This window comes from Alosa pseudoharengus, unplaced genomic scaffold, assembly GCF_046254945.1.
Source record: "Alosa pseudoharengus isolate Yale_2024_CS ecotype anadromous, Long Island Sound unplaced genomic scaffold, YU_APseudo_1.1 YU_APseudo_1.1_scf_21, whole genome shotgun sequence".
NCBI lineage: Eukaryota > Metazoa > Chordata > Actinopteri > Clupeiformes > Clupeidae > Alosa > Alosa pseudoharengus.
In genome coordinates, this window is record NW_027468674.1 from 35968346 (window position 1) to 35993286 (window position 24941).

Here is a 24941-nt window from a genome sequence, read left to right on the forward strand (position 1 = left end):
TAGTCATTTCCAACTTTTCACGCTGATGGTGCTCAAAATGCAACACTACCGTGTTCAAAGCAGGATCTATCTATTTAGATCCTATAGCAATGTATGGTTGGGGGAGGCATAGAAAAGTTGGAGAACCTGTGACCTAAAACAATGTTGGTGGTTGCAGGATAGATTTGAAGTGAAATGGGTTGCGATGGTCTGTCATTTTTAAAAAGTGGGTCGCCAGAAAAAAAGTTTGGGAAACACTGGCCTATCTCACGGTTGCATCCATTACAAACAAACATGCAATGTGAACGTCTGGGATTGGGAAGAGCACTAAATGCTCTACTGAATAAGCACGAAGTCAAACCTTTAAATGAAAAACACTCTTTAATAATCAAAATAAATAAATGAAGTAAACTTGTGACCATCAAAAATCGTTTATCGCCTGTAACTCCGTGATAACAGGACGTAACAGGAAGGCATTTGGCTGAGCAAATGAAAAAAAAATATGCTCTATATTTTGTCCAAATGATGTCTGTCTATCATCGTTGCACTCGGAGAAAACCAGAATGTTTAATTTGTCCTGCGTTTCTTCTACGGCTGCAAACGGGATTCACTCGCAGTTAACCAAATATTTCTTTATTAGGGCAGGGCAGGCATATTTCTGGCTATTAAATTATTTCTAAACCAGTCTGCTAAAGTCTGTAGTGAAGTCTGTAGGGTTTTCCATTTCTTTTTACGAGACACCCTGCTCACTTGAGCCATCTACCGGTTGTTTGGGTTGTTGCAGCGTCTCACTGGAAAAATACAAATTAGAGTCGCGTGATACCGCGTGATCCCACGCGCGGACCGCGAGTGAAGCTGGCCAAGTCGAAGCACTGCCCACTGTAAATCGCCAACAACATTGTTTTCTGCAGAAGCCTACCCAAGGCTACAGATTCATTTTGAACAGTTATTTCGTTACCACCGTGTAGTCAAGCCTTAAGCCATACCCAAGTAGCCTAAATCGAGGTAATGTTTAATTATGCATGATTTATTTTGTTATTGAATTCGTAGGCTGGGATTCCTCTCGGCAACAATTATGTTTTTACAGAAGGGGCGGCAGGCAGGCTACTGACAGAGCGACGCACAGTGGCTGAAAGTGGTACTAAAGTTTCACGCAGCTTCACGTAGCGTAATGCGCGACTGAAGTGGCCATTTGAAAGCAACGCCCACTGTAGGCCTGGGGTGGTAACCGCATTACCGTCATTCCCAGTGGCAAGTTACTTTTAAAAAGTAATTAGTTACAGTTACTAGTTACTACTTGCCAAAAGTAACTAAAATACTTACTCAGTTACAAATTATAAAAGTAACTAGTTACTTCTGAAAGTAAGTAATGCGTTACTTTCAAGTACATTTTTAAATGCTCAAATGTGACCCCACCTTCACCCCTCTTTAATGGAACTTAAAATACATGTGCATGTTCAATACAAATCTGAATATTATAATGTAATGGACACTTAATACAATACATTATTAACAGAAACAATATACACAAATCTAAACTATGTTAATGTTTCTGTGGGACAAAGTGAGACTAGCTTCCAGTCAAATGCCATGTATGTACAGTGGCCTACCCTCCAGAATTATTGGCACCTCTGCTAAAGTTCACTAAAAAGAGGAATATAAAATCATCTTTTGGAAATTGATCTTAGAGATTGGCATGGTTTTATTTCAGTTAGCCTATTAACTGGTTTGATGCTCATTGAGCTCAATGCAAATCAAACCAGCTAATAGGCTAACTGAAATAAAACCATGCCGATCTCTAGGTATGATGAAGGGTATGTGATGATGTGGGGCTATTTTAATTCCAAAGGCCAAGGGAACTTTTTCAGGATGCATAGTATCCTGGATCCATGAAATAACTGGCCTTTAAAAATAAACATCTGCCTGCCTCTATTAGAATTTAACATCAGGGTGCCAATACTTATAACTAGTGCTGTCAAACGATTACATTTTTTAATCACGATTAATCGCTGAATTCCTATAGTTAATCATGATTAATCACATATTTTATCATATGATTAAAATTCTATTATTTTGCATATCTGAACTTTCCAGGAGTCCATATTAACAATAAAGCAATTATTGTGTATCTTGATTGGGATTCAAATGAAAGCAAAGCAAGTTACTTTATTAACTGAACTTTAAGACGGTAGGTCTATTTGATTATTTCAAATCAAATTTCAAAAGATGTGCAGCAGACCTAAGGCAACACAATATATTCTTCAGAAATATAGCTGATATAAACTGAAATAAATCCTACCGCAGAAGTGCATGCACAAAATGTAGGTCTACACACATTATAAAGGGCATAACAAACAGAAAATATTATATTCATACTATATTCATTATCTTTGAGATCAGTTGAAAATAAGGAACTTTTCAACATGAGTGCATTGCCATTTTATAGGCCTACAGTCTATGGTGCACTGTCACTTGCCACACATCAACGCCGAAGTTTTTAAACACTGGATGAACAATGGATTTTATGAAGCAGCGTCGACCAAATATAACTGAATCGTGATTTACACGGCGGCAAAGTGCGATGCTGGTGTGCGGAGTTGTATTGAAAAGAATGGAATCTAATGTAAATTAATGTCGAAACCAGAGTGCATCGCGAATAGTAGCAGCCAAAGAGGAATGTTGATAACAGAACAAGTGAAGGTGAAAAAATCTTTGACGGCACACAACTAATGCGTCAGCCTAGGCTACTACTCTTTGGCCGGCTCGTTACAGGTCCGAAGTGCTAACCAGTAGGCCACGGCTGCCCCATAAAACCCTGTATTTTAAGGAAGAACATTTATTTATTTATGATACATTATTCATTCACAAAGAAAATTGGTGTCCTTAAAGGTTGGATATTTCCTCATTTTTTTTAATTAAGGCATTAAGATAAATTTCCAAAAGATGATTCCTCTTTTTAGTCAACTTTAGTAGAGGTGCCAGTAATTCTGGAAAGTAGGCCTACTGTAGGCTAGATATTATGTTTATATTAGCCTGGTCCTTACCGCCTGTGACTACGTTTCTCTTCGTCATACAGTCTGGAACAAAGTAATAATAATCTGTCTCCGTAATGGGCGGATGCTTATTTTGAGGTTTAAAATCATTGGAGTTCCCTTAACCAATCAGCAATGTTTGTTAATGACTACCTACGTGTTATTTAAGCTGGAGCTTGCTCAGTTAAACTAACAGTTGTTCGGCATAAAACAACGCACCTTGAGCCATGCTCGGTGACTGGCTAACGTTACTGTCCACAAGCACGGTAGCCTCGCCTGGAGCCCAGCCCGGCCACAGGCTAGCCTCTGTCAAACACAAACACGGAGTGGTTTACCTTGAGCCCAGCTCGGTAACCGCTAGTCCCAGTCAAGCACAATCACAGCAGCCTTGCCTTGAGCTCCGCTCGGTAACCGGCTAGCTCACGTCAAGACACAATGCCTCGCCTTGAGCCCCGCTCGGTAGGGTAGCTAGTAGCTAACATTCCATTCCTTAAGTAGGCCTATGCCGCATTGATTTTGTTAAGGTAATACTGAGAGTAGGGGGGAGAATAACGAGCAGCAAACGTTTATTTGAAAACATGATAAGTAGTGATGCATGTAGTACACTTGTGTGTTTAGGTTTAGCCATCACCATCTGATAAATCAAACTTTTCCCAAAGCCAGTTGGAAGGAGAGTTATATGTCCTTGCCATTTATAAAAATTGACAAGACAAGCCTCTTGCTCCTGCTTTAATTGCGTGATGCCCTCGAGAGTTGCGACAACTTCGCGGATAGCTTCTAGCGTCTCTTCCTCCGTCGCCATTGTTGCTGTGCTGTTGAACTACAAGCTTCGCTGGACTACAAGCAACTCGGCAGGCAAGTTCCGCGTCATCACTCAACTGTTCGCTGATTGGCGCGGTCGTACGCGAACAGCATGCTGTGGGTTGGGCCAGACTACGTGCGAGGCTGAAATCAAATTTTGGCCGGAAGTACATAGGATGGTAACACCAGGCTATGTTTATATAGTGGATCGATATAAATAACACTATAGATGTTTTGGAACTTTTAATATTTATTTACCCCTCAAGTAGGCCCTATATTGGGCGTCTATATAGTTTGCTAACGTCTACAGATACGGTAGGGCTACCCCTCCTCTGACCCTCTCCCTCTCCATTTTAGATGAATGGTCTATTTCTTCGAATGTACGCGCCGCTATCACGTCTAAATGGCAGCATATCCTCCACCACATACCTGGCTACCAGTTTGTTCAGTTCGGTCTGAGACAAAACGTGTGGTGGGCCTTAAAATCAAGCTTCAGTTTTGCTTAAGTTTTGTGGCACTGTCTCCTCCTTCGGTGGCCTTGGCCACTTATTTCGTGTAAGCAACGTTGAAATACGTTTGAGTAAGTTTGAATTACTTGACACCGACGTGGATAGGCACTTTTGCCCAGGGCATAATGTACATTTCACAATTAGGCCTACATTCGTTCCTTTACTTTCTTGGAGGGGAAAGTCATGGCTATACTTCCATTTAGGGAAGGCTACTTTTGGATTAATTGGGCTCGCCATACCCGTGTCTCTCGTTGACTGACTCGCTTTTGCTGTCCGTTGTGTGTCCGACTATGCGTGCTTTCGAACATCCGCCCAACTCTACCTCTGATTGGCTTACCATGAGATTTTACTCGACCTCAGCCAATCGGCAGCATTTATGTGCTTGTCTCGTGCACTGCCCGCTAACTAACCAAGGAAAAAGTCTTTGCCTCTCTCCTCAGCGTCTGATGAAAAAAACAGCTTCAATTATAATAACGCGCCGGATTTTTTGGCAGTAACGACGTTATTAACATGGGAAGAGTAATCAATTAGATTACTTGTTACTGAGTCATCACCACCAAAAAAAAAAACTTGAAACATTGGCTTGCACTTGTATGTATATGTTGGGATGTTATTGGGGGGGGGGGGGGGGGGGGGGGGGGGGTCATAACCAGTAGGCCTATTCAACATTTTTGAAACTTCAAACTTAGCCTATGATTAAAAGATAGAGCAAACCCGACCTTTGCAATTTTCCATGATGTATAATAACATTCCATTTGTGTTTATAGCCTTATCCTACGTTCAAGAGTAGCCTACAATCTGTTTGATGTTTTGTACTGTTGAATTAAATATGCACACATGAAAGCATAACATACAGGTGTGTTAATGTTAGAACTAGAGGAAATTCTTGTTGATCGTCACATACAGCTGTAATATTTTTCAAAGACTACAGCACCGAAGTGCAAAATACACCTAACATGGTACAGAAACCATTTCTTTCATTAGATTTATAGGATCAGAAGAACTCCATCTTTCATATGGCTTGTATTTCGTGCTTTTGGCAAAAGCCCCAGACAGCAGCGGAGTGGAAATCGGGATTATTATTTGTAAAAGTTATTTGCTGCGCCGGTGCGTGCCCTGCCTCCAGTAACCTGGACTGTGCAATCGCAGCCCCTTACTTTCACAATCCGCTGCCCCTGCTCATCGTCGGCATGGCCGGTAATAACGTGGTATGAGATGCGTTGCGTATGAGGTACAGACAACTGAAGTTTTAGTCGGATCTTGCGGCCCTCTTTGAATAAGAGTGACGTCAACGCCGAGACTTTTCTGGATATGCCTAACGTTAGGATTACTATTTTTTCCAATGGACGGAATTCAGCTGAACTGTGAGTGAATACGCACAATGGGCAGCAACCGCTCCACAAACTGGACAACAGCAGCCAAGACACTTTGTGTGAATCCCACGGAGGGACAGTCACCATCCTCTGCCCAGGCTACACCAGGAAATGGTTTGCTTAGCTTAGAGGCCAATGTTTTTTTAATTTGTCTGTAGGCCTATAGCAAACCATTTGGGTATGTGGAAGTGTTCTAGCCTGACGTCGTCATACACAATTGTAGTCAGAATTTGAGTCCGATATTGGTCCATTGGGACGTGATTATGGGGCGCAGTGGGGAAAAGTTGCATAGTTGCTCCACAACGGAACAAGTCCAGACTGAACTTCCTGACCTCAAATGTTGTGGGCGGAGCTATGTTCGGCTGGCACCCAGGCTACACTGCAAAAACTGCTTATCTGATATTTATTCAAGTGTCATTAATCTCATATCAAGATCAAAACCTCTAGTTGGTATTGTTTTCAGTTTAAAGAGACTTACCTAGCGTGTTCTCATAAAATTATTTTATTATTATTAAAATTATTAAACACTTGGTTAGATTTGATTATTTGCAGTGTACTATTATTCATACACTGAAAAGTGATATCTTACTAAGTGTTACAATCTTAGATATAACATGTAGTTAGTATTGTTTTTAGTATTTAGTAGAAGGATACTTATTTTACTTAAAATAAGTGAAAATCTTTTTAAATTCTTTTCTGTCTTAATTTATCTGCCAATAGATTAAGAAAGTGTATCTTAAGATTTAAGATATAAGTCATGGTGTCTGCAACATTCATCTTCTGATTTCTGCATTCTCAACCCTGGCACATAATACTAAATGCACCCACAAGTATTAGTATACCGTCTCCCTCAAGCCAGGTAGTGGACTTAATGAGGCATGCAAGTCTGTTATGTATTTTTTATTTGTATATCCCTTGATTTAAAAGCTGGGAGGCATTGGTAAAAATATCTTTGTGTTTGTTTGTGTTTAGAGAGCCCTTCAGGACCAGAATGTGGCAGCTTTTATGGTGGAGCCCATCCAAGGAGAGGCTGGTGTGGTGGTCCCAGACCTTGGCTATTTGACCAAAGTCCGCGAGTTATGCACACAATACAATGTGAGTATTTACACTGCATTCCCAATTATTGTGCAAATTAGATTTTTCTCAGATTTTCCTAAATAGTTGATGCAAATGACAGTCAGTATAATTTTCAAGTCATCAACCGTTGGAGTATAATTTGAATTTTGTTGAACAAATAACGTGGAACATCCTTCTTAAGTAGTTTTCCTTTGATTGGGCTCACCTGGCAAACCAATTATCACAGATTATGTCTGAGATTGATTTCAATCATCCAAAGAGCCCTGAGACACAATACCATCCATGAGTTTAATTGAAAAACAAAAAAATAAATGTTTATGACACTTAAATCTAATTTGCATAATAATTTGGAACACGGTGTAATGTTTCTCATAACAGTTGTGAGAGGCATTTCTTCATAATTGGGATGCAGTTCTATTTTTGTTTTTGTTTTTCCAAAAAATATTGATAAATGATATTGTCATGTTGGACTATTTTATGCTAACCACATAATATACAAGGCCTCTCTCCACCTGCAATTGCAGTTTTTGTCTTGGGAAGCTGGATACAATGGTTATGTTTCATTTAAAAATAAAAATCTGCCTGTTTCTATGGGAATTTAACATGGGGGTGCCAATACTTATGACCCCTGTATTTTAAGGAAGAACATTTATTTATTTATGATACATTATTCATTCACTAAGAAAATTGGTGTCCTTAAAGGTTAGATATTTCCTAATTTTTCACTTAAGGCATTAAGATCAATTTCCAAAAGATGATTTTATATTCCTCTTTTCAGTCAACTTTAGCATGGGTGCCAATACTTTTGGCCAGCACTGTATGCGCCACCATCACCTCTGGTGAAGCCAGTTCTATAACTGTTGCCACGAACGCAACGCTCCCATGGTATACGGTATAGCTTCTCTGTGTAAGCACAGATACACTGCAAAAACTGATTATCTAACAAAATCTAACCAAGTGTTATTAATCTTATATCAAGATAAAAAAAAACTAGTTGGTATTGTTTTCAGTATAAAGAGACTTACCTAGCGCTTTCTTGTGAAATCATTTGATCTCATCTTAATAACAAGCAAATTTGTCTGCCAGTGCGTTAAGCAAATTTGTCCTAAAAACAAGCAAATTTGTCTTGATAAGACTCCTTAAAATAAGTTAAAGTCTTCTTAAATTAAGTCTTCACAAACTTCAAGAAACAAATTAGCATCAGCTAAATATCAAGCTATCTAGCTAGCACATAGAGAGAGTTTGCGATTGCAGTACCGTGAATTTATGACCATGGAGGAGAGTTTTAATTTCAACTGGGACAGTGACAGCGATGAGGAGTTTTTTGGATTTGGAGATGAGGACTTGGAGGGGCTCCTGTGTGGTCCAGGGGAGGACGAGGAGGGAGTTGAAGAAGGAGGAGCGGCCGGCGACTTCACCGAGGCCGGCGACTTCACTGGCTGTGGTGAGGGAGACGCCCCGCGGGAGTGGCTAGATGTGACAGGCAAGACGGTGGCCACTGAGGGGGAGAGGAAGCGATCTAATGGGAGGATCCCTTTTGTACACATCAACCCACGACCTGGTCCGCAGAGAGTTTGGGATTGTAGTGATACAATACCTTTTTTTTTAAAGCCTTTTTCAGCGATTGTGCTGTTGATCTCATGGTGGCTGAGACAAACCGCTATGCTGAGGCGTTAGCTTCCACCGAGCTAGCGAGTCACTCACGTTTACGTGATTATAAGCCCACTGATCGTTCTGAGATGGAGGTGTTTTTGGCCATTCAGATCAGCATGGGTCTGACTAGAAAGGCTCAAATCTCAGATTACTGGAGCACCCAAAATTCACTGGGCTTGACACCAAATTTCGCTCGTGTAATGACACGCAACCGCTTTCAGCTCTTGTCCTCCTGCATCCACTTCAATGACAACTCTCTGAGGTTGGAGAGAGGTCAGCCGGGTTATGATCCACTTTTTAAAATCCGCCCACTTATGGATCTAGTCCTGAAGAGTTTTCAGAGCGAGTACTACCCCCACGAACACCTGTCCATTGACGAGTCCATGGTTTCATTTTGTGGAAGGGTGTTTTTTCGTCAGTACGTGCCAAATAAAAGACACCGGTTTGGTCTGAAGAATTTTGTCCTGTCAGACGTGACAAGTAATTACACATACCTGTGGCACGTATATACTGGAGGGGCCTTCAACTACGATCGCTGTCTGGGTATTGGCCATAGTTCAGTTGTTGGCTTGCCAAGGGAAGCCAAGCTTTTGGGGAAGGGACACACTCTGTATACTGACAGCTACTACACCTCACCCGCTCTTTTCCAAGAGCTCCACCGGCAAAACACCGGCGCGTGTGGAACTGGTCTGAAACTGCGGCCTTCAGATCCCCCTGTGTTTTTTGAAAAACGTCCACTTTTAACTGCGTCTTTTCGTGATGCTGGTACAGTCACCGTCCTCTCCACAGTGCACGATAATCTCGTTATCACCAAACGAGTGCGTAGCAAAGGGCCTGATGGCTACAGAACTTTGCACAAGCCAAAGAGCGTGGAGGACTACAACCGCTTCATGGGAGGGGTAGATCGCGGAGACCAGCTATGCTCCTATTACAGCTACCAACACCGTACAATGAAGTGGTACCATCGGTTGTTCCATCATATCCGAGAGGTCGCACTTGTGAATGCCTACATCTTGCACAAAGAAAGTGGCAATACAATGCAGTCGGCTGGATTCCGCAAGCTTGTGGTGAAGGGGGTACTGAGACGGAGGCAAATTGAGCTCCCTCCACCTCCCAGGCCAATCAGCACACCGTTAGTGCCCGTGCGTCTCACTGGTCGACACTTTCTCGGACAACACGAGAAATCGCGTCCGGACTGCAAAATCTGTTCCACGCGGAAGCGCAGACCAGATGACTCACGAAGAGGGAGGAAGCAGACACCTTTCTTCTGCCCCACTGACTGACTGCTTTGAGATGTACCATACAAAGCTTGTGTACAAACACTGGTGAGATGTTGTTTTACAGAATCCTCCATCTCAGGCATCCACCACTACCAGCCTAGGTCGTCTAGGAGCACTTTCAATCAGTTAAATCAGCTGTTCTTTCAATCAGTTCAAAGGATCAGTTCTTTCAATCAGTTCAAAGGATCAGTTCTTTCAATCAGTTCAAATGATCAGTTCTTTCAATCAGTTCAAATGATTAGTTTTTATTGTTCATTTTTAGAAATTCATACAAAACTTGAACTGATATTTATTGTTTGTTCAAATCTCTACCAGTGTAGACTAACAGTAGAAACTAATGCGTTAGCTTATGGCTAATGTATATGAGAAATCCCATAGAGATGCTAACGGTTAGCATAATCGGTAAATGTAGATATTTAGAACGAACTTCAGTCCATTTACAAAAGAGTTACTTGAGAATAGTTCTTTGTTTACAACTGACTATTAAAATACTCAAAGGCTAATGTTTTCTCTCCATATAATACCGTGTAGGAAAAAACGTGACTGTCTCATCAATGCTACTTGAACAGATACTTGACAAAAGTAGCTGCATAAAATCCCAAGTAGGCTACTCTCGCTGCACAAAATAAACATTAGGCATGCGTGGGACAACGTTGTGACCCACTAGTGATCACGTGACACTTGTTCTGCTGCAGCCAGGGGCTTCTCCCGCATACACCTCCTGGGAATGTATGAGTCTTCAATGCGTGATTTCAAGTGTTTTTTCCCCCATAAGTAATTTAAATAAGTTATAAGTTATGCTTATCTAATAAAATCTAACCAAGTGTTATTAATCTTATATTAAGATCAAAAAATTACTAGTTAATATTGTTTTCAGTATAAAGAGAAGTGTTTGACTCTTTGACTGAAAACAAGCAAATTTGTCTGCCAGTGCGTTAAGCAAATTTGATAAGACTCCTTAAAATAAGTCGAAGTCTTCCTAAATTAAGTCAAAATGATCTTTCAAGAGAGTGCTAGGTAATGGTAGGCTAATGATACTAACTGGATTTAATAGTGACTTAGCCAGTAGTTATTTTATGTGCCAACAACAGTCCTTGCATAAAATTGTGAATGTTTGGATTTATGTGCATACAGAGTAAGCGCGTGTCTGTTGCTAGAGAGAGAGACAAGTAGAGGCTGCGTAAATGTGCACATATATCCACAATTAGAGAGCTATGAAATTCTGAAATTATTATTTTTCATAGTTAAGACAAGTGTTGCTTAGGCTGTTGCCTTGTTCTGGTGTAAAAGGATGGTTTGCAACAGTTTATCTGTGTTTCTGTTGTCCCCATAGGATTAATTAAGGTAATCTTTTTTCAGGTGATGTTCATTGCTGATGAAGTGCAGACTGGGTTGGCCCGCACTGGCAGGCGGTTGGCAGTTGATCACGAGTCTGTTCGTCCTGACTTGGTGGTTCTTGGAAAGGCCCTGTCAGGTGGAGTTTATCCTGTGAGTACTACACTGATATTATTGTGAAGTTGGAACCCAATATGATGAAAATATGAATAAAAACATTTTGCAATCTTTTTACAATCGATTAGAATGCATTAAATAGGCTACTGTTCAATGAGAGACAGCCACAATTTTGGGTAATTGACAGCCAATACATTGATATACAATATTTATAACACAGTGTAATTATTGTGTAAACTGTGTAGTTATCCTACCATTACAACAATATTAAATTAAACTCGAAGAGCTGTAAACAGTGTTTTTGAGACGGTGTGTAGCCTACAAAAGCGTATGGAGCTCCAGTGAAATTTTAATTTTGCAACGAGAAACTGTAACACAGTTAGTCTAAGTCCAACACTTGTTTGAGTTTTCTTCCCCAGCGTTTTCTCTGGTAGTTCTTCACTGATCTGAGGTAATGATCAAATTACCTTAAGTAGCCTAGCCTAGGGTCTCGGGAGAATAAAAAAATAAGTTGAAAAGTTTTCTTACATCTCTTATGGTGGGCATGTTAAGTTAACCGTAGCATTACCTACACAGTAACCCCATGGTAATGCGAGTGATCATAATAAAATTAGTGCTGTCAAACGATTAAAATTTTTAATCACGATTAATCGCTGAATTCCTATAGTTAATCATGATTAATCACATATTTTATCGCATGATTAAAATTATATTATTTTGCATTGCTGAACTTTCCAGGAGTCCATATTAACAATATAAAGCAATTATTGTGTATCTTGATTAGGATTCAAATGAAAGCAAAGCAAGTTACTTCATTAACTTAACTTTAAGACGTAGGTCTATTTGATTATTTCAAATCAAATGTCAAAAGATGTGCAGCAGACCTGAGGCAACACAATATATTCTTCAGAAATATAGCTAATAAAGGGCATAACAAACAAAATACTATATTCATTATCTTTGAGTTCAGTTGAAAATAAGGAACTTTTCGACATTAGTGCACTGCCATTTTATAGGCTTAGGCTACAGTCTATGGTGCACTGTCACTTGCCACACACATCAGCGCCGAAGTTTTTAACACGCAAACACTGGATGAACAATGGATTTTATGGAGCGGCGTCGACCAAATATAACTGAATCGTGATTTAGGCTACATGGCGGCAAAGTGCGATGCTGGTGTGCAGAGTTGTATTGAAAAGAATGGAATCTAATGTAGGCTACAGTAAATGAATGTCGAAAGCAGAGTGCATCGCACTAATGTCGGCATCGGTGTCCACAGCAATTTAAAACACCATTCAGCTGACGGGGAGTTCAGAACTGCGTTGGTGTTTATTATACGAATCTACTCTTTGGCCGGCTCGTAAACCCAAACAAGTGTGTGCAGCATGCCTTTACGTAGCCTACTAAAGGCGCATCATAAAGATAGGCTACATTTAATCTGCATCACGCCCCATTTTAGCGGAAAACAAGTTAACATTATATCATTGATTTTCACTGAAGACAGCTAGCCTAATCACACCTTGATGTTACATCTAGTTATTAATTTACAGGCCATTCAATCATTTTACTAACAGGGCAGTTATGAAGAATTATGTGTATGTAACTTACTCATATCTAAACTATGTACATTACAACCCATTCAGAACGTAGCTACACTTACCATATCCCATGTAAAACGGTTAGCTTGCTAGCTAGCCAACTGTGGAACTTCAGTACAACAGGCATAGCCAATTATCTCACCTAGTTGTAGGAAAAAGGCTACGTTCATATTACAAGTGATAGAATGAATGTTTCACTTATGTTTAGTTGATGTTATGACATGTAACGTAAATGACATGTAAGCTTGCCGAATTTATAGTCAGCCACGGGCAGTTTGACTGTGCCTACATTCGTGACACTCCTGTTAGTAGGCTATAAACTGGAAAGAGTATAATGGTCACATTAATCCCATAAACACACAGATAACTCTTACACCAACCTTATTTTGTGCCTTTTATTCACGTTTGTTTCAAGATTTAGTAAGTATAAGCCCTTTTCGCTCCCCACTTTGATGCAGCATAGGTTTCCATTATCCAAACAGCCCTTTCCCCTAAAAGGGGGCGTGTACATGCAGCACGGTCTAGCTAGATCCAGTGTAGTGTTGTAGTTGTTCTAACGTTACTAGTTGTTGCAACAGCATGTGAAAAAACTACAAAGTTTGTTACACCAAAAAGAACGTTAATCTCGCGATGAAAAAATTGACGCCGTTAAAATAGGTTTACGTTAACGCCGTTAATAACGCGTTTAACTGACAGCACTAAATAAAATATAAAACATGACATGGTCCTTCGATAAATAACCAGGCTAGGAACTCATACATGAACAGCATTTTGTCATTGTTTGTCATTCACAGTGCTGTGAATTAAAATGCTAGGCTAAAGAGCTTGAGATTCAGACAGATGAACCTGGAAATGGTTGTGCTCATCCTGTTAGAAAATAGCAATTTGATCAGTGATCATGCATAATATCATCGCAAGCTTGGTTTGAAACTTTCTGGGGATGGGGATTTTACACGATCCTTCACTGTGTGCCCTGCTGTGTTAATATGACCGTGCTGATGCTAACAGCTGCAGCTTCCTCAAATCTATAGTTGTCATGCATATTAGGCTAGCTTTTGCCAATGAAAATGAATGCAAAATGAAAACCAAAACAGTCCTGCTCCTATCTGAAGAAACGTTTACGTTACCAACAATGTTAACAACAAACTTAGCTTCACTGCTGCAAACAAAGTTGGCTGTAAATATGCTTCGCCATATTTAACGAACCAGCTAGCTTTGTGATAACAAAATCTTTACCTTTTATTTGTTTAGTCCACTGAAAGTTATCCACATATCAAACGATTAAATCCACAGTTATGGAGGAATTGTTTTGGGGAAGCAGTTGCACTATATCCCACTAAATGTCCAAGAAACATCACGTCATAAAAGTTGTACAAAAGCAAAAACGTGTTAATGACAGCTTGTTCGTGGTGTAGCCTAGTGCTGCCTAATTGAAATTCGATAGGCAAGGGTTATCTTATATTAGACTATTACGTGACTATTACGCACATTTATTGGGCTTTTAGCCTCTTTTAATTTATTTGATAAGGAACTGATAAAAACTGAGCAACAGAAAAGCTGTCATAGTCGATAGGCCTACATAAATAGTTTATTATTATATAGGCTATTAATACTATTACTTTACTACTATTACTGTTATTATATTATTCGGATGAGCCAATAATGTAATTCTGAGTCAGAAATGTTGGCTACAAACAGTCTATACCAGGGCTCTTCAATTGGCGGCACCAGGTCCGGCCCGCGAGGTCATTTGTACTGGCCCTTTAAAAAAATTTTAATCTCTAGCAAGCGCATGAGCTGTTCCCCACTCTTGCATCTCGCTCGCTTTAGTCCTGCAGCCACTGCACCTCAGCCCATTGCACAAGTTATAGGCTACATTACAATTCATTACATTTTTACATAAGCTGAACGTAAGTGCCATAGTCTAGTTTCAACCTAAATTGGCACATTGGAGCTTTATTTAACAGGTTGCACCACACAAATAGTTTCTGTCAACAATATCGCAAAAAAACACGGGCACAATTTCTGCAAAACTTGGTGGAAAGGTGGAGCAGTTCTGACTCAAAGGGAATTTCAAAATATTTCTATATAGTAGTCTGGCTATTGCGATGTCCTTCATTTCTTCACGTCTTACAACATAAACAAATGCAATAATAGTCTAGTGAAGTCAGAAATGAGCCTGTCTAGCCTTTTGGAAATCATGTGGCATGTTGCATTAAATGCGCACTCAATTGCGATTCGAAGCAAAAAGTATCAGTGATAGCCTAATGAAGGTAAATTGCATATTTGTAAATGTGGCAATGGCAAAACTTTAAAGTGAATAGTAGACTTTATAATAACCAAAGAAAGTAAAGGAGATGATTTGCACCTCCGTTCACCAAATAAAGGTGATTGAAATTGTGTTTCTATAATGTGTTGGCACAAAACGTAATTTCTGTCAGAAACCAAGTAGGCTAAACGTTTTAATTGTCATCGTGAACTATGACAATGCCCATGTTCAGTAGGCTATGTTTTTCATTTATTCAAGCAGTGACATTTGGTTTAATGCATGGGGTAACGTGAGGTGCGTCAGAAAAAAGATGGGCCTGTCCCTCTCAAAACATGTTAAAATAGTGTGATTAGCAACCAGAAAAGAAAAAAATCCCGGGGGAGACACCCCCGGACCCCCGTGTTATTATTATTAGGCTATTATAACTGGCCTGCCCCCACTTCTAAAAAAATTCTAGAGGTCACGGTCATCTCATTTAAATGGTGGGAACGTCAAATGTAACAAGTAGGCCTAGGCCTATAAGTCAGAAGAGCTACATATACGACTGATTACACATTTAATTCACCTGAACAGTGTTTGAATCCTGTTTGTACTCACTGGAAATCTTGGACCTATAGCAGTTACCGTGCAAAGCACAGATTCCATTTGTGTTATCTGTTATCACAGATTTCATTCCATATTAGCCACCAACAACCGGCTAATGATGTTGTTATGCATGTACAAAATACAACATTTGAACACCCATATTGCTGCTGTTGTACTTTATTTGTATATACAGCTGTTAATGTGATTACTCATATTTCAAGCCGCATTTCTCCGGCCCCTCAGTTGTGATACTTTTCATGAACTGGCCCCCATTACAAACTAATTCAATAGCCCTGGTCTATACTGTTGTAACTGCACTGCTGCTATTATTTATTGTTAACTTCCGGGAACTATTTTAGGCTTCCATGAGCTGCCATTGTTGGAAAAAAATGGAACATTAGTGTCAATGGAGTTGTCACAACTCTCTATCTATAAGGCTCTGGCCTGGCCACCTGGCCTAGGATTCTAATTGCTTAACGGCCCAATTGTGATGTGATCAGCCCAATGTTAACTCTATGGGGAAATTTTGAGTAGTTTTTAATTAATAGTTTAAAAAGTATAAAAGTTACAAAGATGAAAAATATTGCCAGTTTAAGCCAAGTCAGAGCATTCTGCATGTTTACCAATGTTAAAGCTAAACTGAATCACCTTCATGTCATATGCAAACAGTCTTTCCCACAGAATTGAATTCTATTTGTGGTGGTAGGTTTGCAGAATTAACTTGAATGCAACAGTTTTTAAAACATTAGCGCAGCGTGGTTATGATGCTAACTAGATTTAAGCACAATTTAGTAGAACCTGTAAAAATCATTGTGTGGTGGTCAATGTTGATATTGTGGTGGGCCGCCACAAATAAGTCAATGTATGGGAAACGCTGGCAAAGTTTGTTATCAATCATTGCACAAGCTAAGGATAAATGGGCTGCAAACTTCAGGGTTTCCCGCAGGAAATGTGTTAGTCAAGGTGGTAGGTCGTAGGTCCCGGAGGGGGGGGGGGGGGGGTCTGGTATCGGTTGCCGTCGGTGGAGGGGTGTGGGTGTTGGCGTCTTGTTTGTGCGATACACTACAGTTGTAGTGTTTAATAAATAAACAATTATTTATTAAACACTACATTATAAATAAATAACCAGCTTCTCAAAATAACAGTTAACAAAGAACAAAGTAACAACACCAAACAAACTATACAACAGTATACAAATATTTCAAAGTATTTGTGTAATTTGTGCAATTTTAACAAAGACTATTACAAACTATAGAACAAGTGCAAAAGAAAGTGCAAAATAACAAAATGTGCAAATGTGATCAGTCACTACTTATGGCAGAGCTGACAACTAGCATTGTTACAAGCCATCCTCCTTGGCTTTAAAAAGATCATTTCAAGGGCCCTTTGGTAATTGCACTGTTTTACTATTGGACCATTAATGCTTATCGTCATGCAGGCTGTCAGACTGTTGACCTGCAGCCTGTTCCGCAAGTCTGTCCTGATCTATACACCGAGAGTAAATGAAATTTAGATCATTTTATAGTTTTGTGTAATCCCAATGTTATCCCATCCCATGTTGAACTCATGTTGAAATGCATATCAGACTAGCTTGCCAGTTCACGTTAGCTAAATCGCTAACTAGCTAACAGATAGCTACTTAGACTTAAATTAATGCTGCTGATACTCCGTCAACTAAGCTAGATTTGTCCATTAAGCATGTGGGCAACTTCAATCGCTTTCTTGTGAACTACAATGGGTAAAAACAGATAAATGCTTATCAAATACACATCACACATGTTGCTCTTAGGAGGTACAACCGTTACCAAAAATAGGGAGCATACCCATGTTCCCAGGGCCCTGTGTTCCATAATCCCCAGTTCAATTTTCTAACACACAGTGGCTGAATCTAAATGTACCCCCTCACAGATTTTGATTCCGGCAAACTTGAGGGCTTAGAAATTGTGAAGTGCACGGGTACTCACTCGCACTCTGTGCCCTTTCCATAAGTCTACATTTATGCAGACTTTATCCAAAGGAATTACCAACAATTCATAATTCATAAAACACAGGGTTACCCAAAGGGATGCTACACGTTTTTGGTGTTGTCAATTTAACAATATGTCACAGGTGATGTGCCATTCCTGTTATTAGCTATTTGAACCCTTACAGCCTCTCAAACTCCATCACTTATCAATGGATATTAGTTAAGATTTTAGGGTTCTGTGCTTAGGCCTGAGGGGATTCAGCCATTTACCCTCCTATTATGTAGGAGTCAGGACACATTTTAAGTTGAAAGTATTTCATTTAGTATTATTCAGGCTTTCCTATTATAGGAGGTTTCAAAACAACTATACACATGCTATAACCACATATTGTCATAAGAGTCATGGCCTCTGAATCAAATAAAATATACTTATACTTAAATATACTTTTTGTTTTGCACAAATCAAAAAGAAAACTCCATTGACATACTGTAAATGTGTCTGCAATATCTGATTTTTTTTCTTTGTATGCAGACTGATAGGAAGGATCTAATTAATATGGATTTAATGTATATTAATTAATAACACAAAGAAGATAGGACCCCGGGTACATTGGACCATCTAACTGGGCAACATAGGACCCTTTTTCATGTTCCCATTACCTACCATGTTAATCTGGGGAACGTAGGATCCTTGGAATATAGGATCCTGGGAACATTAGGTGTCGCCACCTGGCATCATAAAGTGGGTGGCGGCCATGTTGGAAGTATGCAAAAGAGAACGTAATCTAAACCATATTAGAAAGTCAGTTTCTGGTTTAGTATAACTTCTATATTAATAATACATTCTTTGAAAAACTATTATAGGCCTACACAGTTGCCATAATAGTCCAGACGAAATAAAGATATGCAGTTTTATAGATTATTCATTATCAAGGAGAGGTAACTTTAAAACTGACTGAGGAGTGGAGCAGTCGGTCAGACATGTCCGTGGCAAAATCGAGCCTAAGATGAACCTGTTAGTCTTAACTTTTCTGTGAGTAGGCTAATTAGGCTATTATTCTATCCAATTTTAGTCATATATTCCCTGGCACTAGTTGAAATAGTACAATTACTGTTGCGTATACGGTTGCCCTAATCGTCCAGACAGGGATAGGCTACGCATGTTACAAATTACCCTCTGAAAAGCTCATCATGTTATGTTGAATCTCCAACACAAACACAATCATCTTTAAATTATTCATGAACGTGTCATTACTTCGAAACTCGTCATCACGCATCACATAAGCACCATAATCACTCTCTTTAAAATGTAGCACACAATTTCACAAGATGGCCAAATAAATGACAGAATTTACAGTGTCTGGTGGTTCTCGGATCACATCCATGAGGTGCAGAACGAATGACTACAGTGTGCCAAACTTGTGAATCTAATTGTAACATAAACCACAACTGGCTTAAATGAACACAATAAGTAGGCTTTGCATTTTGAAAGTTGTTAGAGCTAATTTATCAGCATCAATTAGCATCCCGTGCCAGTGGCCACAGTGTGCCACACTTTAACTTTACTTCGCATCAACAGATAGCAACTTGCAAACTTTTTTCAATGGTAAACTATGCCTCTGGTTTACAGTTGCCTATAAAGCAAGTCTCCACCTGTGATGTTGATTACTTCCTACTCCAGTAAGAGACAGTTTTGAATGAAAGTCTGGCAAGTCTGATTTACGTTTACAGTTACCTTATAAAGACAGCTTTATTTAGTAGCTTAGGCCTACTGTCCACCAAATGAAGACCGCAGCATAAGCAACATAAACAACCAGCAACTGTGTGTCTATTGTAGGCCTATTCATTTTTATAACCAACAAATATATAGTTGGGCAAGTTTATTTAAATTATCTTCATCTATATAATGCTGCCCTATGGAGCACAGTTACCAGCAATAATATTCAATACTCCCACCTGCCTCACCATTCTCTTCATCAAGGATGGGACTGGCATCGCCAGTGGTGGAATTGTTATTTTTCTTACCCTTTCCTTTCATAGTTTCCTATTCGAACCAAGTTCAAGTCAGTGAGTTTGATAAATAAACATTAAGTGCCAAAAAAAGAGGTTTTAGATGGAAGTTTCTGGAGCTCTCGCCAAACATGTCTACAGCTTCACACCCATGGCTCCGCCCCCCTTGTTATCATTATTTTAGTATGTAAACAAATAACAGGCCATCAATGATGGCAACCATTTGGTTGGCTTTGGCAACCAAACCTCATGCCTGGTTGCCAAGCTAAAAAAGTTAAAAGTTAATGTTGAGCCCTGATCGCATCGGTGCACCCAAAGCCACAAAATGCACAAGTCATGGTCTATAGCAGGGGTAAAACTGTAGACTGTAAGTCATTCAAATGTAAATGCTCTGATTGTTGGTAAACTCCATGCAATGACAGATAATCAGTGTTGCATTGTTGATTTCCTTGTTTGCCTGTTCTTTGATGGAAATTATTTTCTGTTTCTGTTTTTAGTGTTTCTGTTCTTAGTGTTGAATATGTGTGTGTTTGTGTGTTAGGTATCAGCTGTGCTTTGCGATGATGAGGTGATGTTGACCATCAAACCTGGAGAGCATGGCTCTACTTATGGAGGAAACCCTTTGGCCTGCAGAGTTGCCATTGCTGCTTTAGAAGTGAGTTTTCTTCCACATCACCTGTCAATCAACATTTAATTTTACAGATATGATCATCACCAATAAATTGGCTCACAAATGTACAGTCACGGACTCGTAATCGGCAAAATCGGGAATTTAGAGGGCCAGTGTTTGCTCCCAAATGGATATTATTCTATACATTGCAGCCTGTCTAACGAAGTGTTATTAGGGCTCCAAGAAGCGCATCGCACATGCACAATACACCCCACACCAATCAGGAAATATTTGCTAATTTGGCGTCATCAAACATTGAGGCATAAAATGAAGTGGTAGGTTAGTGGCATGAGCGTTTATTCAATGAACTGGAACCACCCAAATTGCACAGATTTCCTTAGTAGGCTGAGGCTGATTCAGTATTGTGGTGAGCTCTGAAGCCAGACTGATATAATTCTTGGATTTTGTTCATATGCAAGAAGGCACCAATTTGTTTGGACACTATTTTGTCTTTGTATCAGCTGGTTTTGGCAAACAGTGCCCCGTTTGCCTACCAGAGGGAAGGAGGTTTAATTAAGTTTGTGACCAGGATGTGAGGGGTCTGCAGAGATTTTTGCTGCCTTTTTCCTGACCTTGGACCGGTACAGGTCCTGGATGAAGGGAAGGTCCGCTCCAATGATCCTCTCTGCAGCCCTAATTGTCCATTGCAGTCTGGCCCTGGTAGCTGACCCAAACCAGGCAGTGATGGAGGTACAGATGACAGACTGAATGATGGCTGAGTAGATACAGTCAATATGGGGAGACCATTTTAGGTCCTATGAAATGGTTGATCCCAGATGATATTGACTCGCTCACAGTCCTTGGTGGCCCTGTCAGTGCTTTGTAAAATGTTGCATTAAGACCACTAAAAGTCTACACGAAATAAATGTGAGCATCTGAGCTAAAGTTCATTCCCAAACACCTGCTACTACACCCTAGTTTCAGTCTTCAATTTCTTGCATTTCAACAAAAGTGCCTCAAGTAAGGAAGAGCATGGTTTAGGCTTCAAAGGCTTAAAGTAAAGTAACATTAAGCATAAACTGCTCACAATGTAGTTTGTGTCAATATACAGAACAAAGACCTCTTTTGTTCTTACATTCCCCAGGGGGCGCGCACCTCAGTTTGAGAACCACTGTTCTAGTAGGCTACTAGGCTATGCTAACAGGTGTCCATAAAGCCTATGACACCTTCAAAAATGCCTGATAACTTCAGGCACAGAAATTGTCTTTGTTTTAAGCCCTGAACCATGTTCAAATCAAAAGTCAATGTGGATTGCACACACCCAAATGATAATGTGCAAAGCATCCGTGTGATATTCTTTACTCTTTAAGCATCCCACCCTCCACATTCACACACACACACACACACACTGCACCCCCGAAGTAGGCTACCCTGGTTGTGGCCTGTTTACTTTGGCTTGTAGAAACTCCTGGGGGTACCCTGAACACACATTTTTGCAGTCTGCATACATGAATTATGATATACTCTCACACTCAAACCTTGACTCTAAGCTGATCCATAGGTCAATGGTAAGTCATCCACCTGCATCACAGGAGATCCAGGTTCAAAACTCACCTGACACATTGCAAAAAAATAAAATCTAACCAAGTGTTGTTAATCTTATATTAAAGGTGTTATATAAAGGTATACCAGTTTCAGTTATTTTTGGCGACTGTAGAGCGCCCCCTAGAGTCGCAATATATTTATATTTTACTCTGCTGTTTTAAATAGCCTACTTTTTGTAGCTTGTTTGTTGTGGAGGCGAAGGATTAATCTCCAAAGAGCTATATCTACTGACAAGGTAATGTTTCACGATTCTCGCAAGATCTTCTTCGGGTCGACTTTTTGAAGTTGCCTGGCTGGTTCTCTCGTTAGTGACTCGCTACGGCTATGCTATTGAACGATTCCCCTATTACAAGTTTGTTTACCATCAAATAGGCTTTGTAAAGGTTATATAAAGGTGAAAATCTTGCATAGTGTAAAAAATCTATTTGGTATTGTTTTTAGTATGAAGAGACTAACCTAGTGCTCTCTCGAAAGATCATTTTGACTTAATTTAAGAAGACTTTGGTAACACTTTATTTTAATGTGTCGCTGTTACAGTGTACCTACCTAATTAGGTACAGTGGTACAACCTGTGTAACAACATGTACTGTCAGGTACTATCATTGTACTTGCATTATGTATTTGTGGGTACCTACATATAGTTGTTACATTGTAATACTGAGTGCTTTTACAAAACTTTGCCAATTTGTCTAAATTTTCATCAGAGGCAAAGAGCTGACCTGAGACCTGCTGGATGGGGTAAATCTGGTCATGATATATTTGATATACAAACCATTCTTAGCTCCAACCTGTGCTGCTACAACCTTGTTACTCTTTGATACAGTAGAATAAACCTATTAAGTGTACCAGTTAATTACTTACATGTACATATGACATGTATGTTGTGTTGTGTCTTCGATGTCTTGGAACAGGTCTACTAATTCACTACATAGTACATATATCAACTGTGTTGGTACACACTTATTGCTCTTTGATACAGTGGCACAAACCCATTAAAATGAAGTGTACCAGTTAAGTACTTACAATTACATATTACATGTATGTTGTGTCATTGGTGTCTTGGAACATGTCTGCCATTACCCTACATACTGTAGTACATGTATCAACTGTGTTGGTACACATGTATTACTCTTTTGATACAGTGGAATAAACCCATTAAAATAAAGTGCACCAGTTAAGTACTTACATGGACATATTATATACATCCTGTCAATGATGTCATGCATCCTGTAATTGATGTGTTGAAACGTGTCTGCTGTTACACCACACAGTACATGTGAATTAGTAGACCTGCTCCAAGACATCGAAGACATAACATACATGTCATACGTACATGTAAGTAATTAACTGGTACACTTAATAGGTTTATTACACTGTATCAAAGAGTAACAAGGTTGTAGCAGCACAGCTGTTACATGTACACTGAAGACAATGAGGCCTTGACTGGAGCTAAGAATGATTTGTATATCAAATCTATCATGACCAGATTTACCCCATCCAGCAGGTCTCAGGTCAGCTCTTTGCCTCTGAAAATGTAGGCAAATTGGCAAAGTTTTGTAAAAGCACTCAGTATTACAATGTAACAACTATATGTAGGTACCCACAAATACATAATGCAAGTACAATGATAGTACCTGATAGTACATGTTGTTACACAGGTTGTACCACTGTACCTAATTAGGTAGGTACACTGTAACAGTGACACATTAAAATAAAGTGTTACCAAATTTCCATTCCACTCCACTTCAACTGCATTGTTTTTTTAATCAGGGCAGGAATTTTCAGATTGCATTGTGTGCTTGGGAAAGGCCTTTAAAGGTGCTTTGTGTAGAAATCGAGTTGAACATGGTGTGTTGTCTTCCATTGACTTACACATGTATTCAATACTGCGTCTTTTCTAATTGCAGGTCCTGGAGGAGGAAAAACTGGCTGAAAATTCTGAAAAGATGGGCCAGCTGCTTAGGACTGAACTGATGAAGCTACCTAATGATGTTGTGACCACTGTCAGAGGGAAAGGATTGCTGAACGCCATTGTTATAAAGGAAACTAAAGGTACCAACCATGTAAATCAGACACTACTAGATCAGTGTACATACTGCATAGCAGTAAAAAACATCTTTGTCACCTGTCAAATGAAATGAATGAATGCATTTTATCTGATGTACTGAATGAATGCATTTTATCTGAAAGCAATAGTGGGGCAAATAACCTGAGTGCACTTTGTAATAAAAGAATGAAATTTGGTACACTTATAGCCAAAAACAGCTCTGGTAGTCTGAGGGAATTATGATTGAAGGTATTTCAGGTATTGCCTATAATGCCAATCCTTACCAGGGTGGAAGTAGTTTTCTTTTGTACCACAATACAATGGATATTGGGCCAAAATGGTATGTTAGAACATCATGATGTTAGGCAATATCTCCCAAGCTGGTTAGAGGATCTTTATCAAACTTGGTATACTTACTCGTTATAAGGGCTTGATGAACTGATATTCAAGGTCACATGAGGTCAAAGGTCAAGGTCACATGAGGTCAAAGGTCAAGGTCACATGAGGTCATACTCAAAAAGTGTTGCCGTGACCTCTCCCAACCAGATTTAAGGATCTTCATGAAATTAGTTAATAAAGTTAATGAGTTAATAAAGCCTACATGCAATGATTAGGTACTAAAGGTCATGGGGTCAAAGGTAAAGGTCAAATTCTTTCAAGTTATATGAGGCTATAGCAGGCCGTTAAACAAATGACAATTGACATTATGTGGTTTGCGTCATTAGTGATTACACAACGTTTGCATTCCAAAGTTTTCTCAAAACAAGAAAACTATTAAAGCAAACTTTCTGTATAACAAGATCTTGATAGGTTTAGTCTTTTACTCCAATGCCCTCTTTTAAGCCAGGGGAAATCAAAACATGAGTTAGAGCCCCATTTTGGGCCGATCGGTGCCAACTGAGGACACCAAACATTATTGTTATTTTCTGATAGCTATATGGAGAGTTGGAATTTCATGGCGGCCACGACGGCCATGGCGTTGCGTTGGCCGTGATACCCCTTTGAAAATCGGAGGTTCACAGGCCACTGTGGCCTTGGTGCCCCCTTCTTTCAATATTTTGCATTGCATCCCACTAATAGCGATTTGTATTTAGC

General features: G+C 39.6%; 1 protein-coding gene across 2 annotated transcripts in view; it reads left to right on the top strand.

The window, feature by feature from the left end:
- LOC143138215 (ornithine aminotransferase, mitochondrial-like) overlaps nucleotides 1-24941 on the top strand; it is a 118698-nt gene that overhangs the window by 67130 nt on the left and 26627 nt on the right. For both annotated transcript variants that reach the window (XM_076298715.1, XM_076298714.1), the window contains 4 exons: nucleotides 6667-6789; nucleotides 11064-11192; nucleotides 20126-20239; nucleotides 23707-23851. In XM_076298715.1, coding sequence (XP_076154830.1) covers nucleotides 6667-6789; nucleotides 11064-11192; nucleotides 20126-20239; nucleotides 23707-23851 — 511 coding nt within the window. The remainder of the gene's footprint in view (nucleotides 1-6666; nucleotides 6790-11063; nucleotides 11193-20125; nucleotides 20240-23706; nucleotides 23852-24941) is intronic.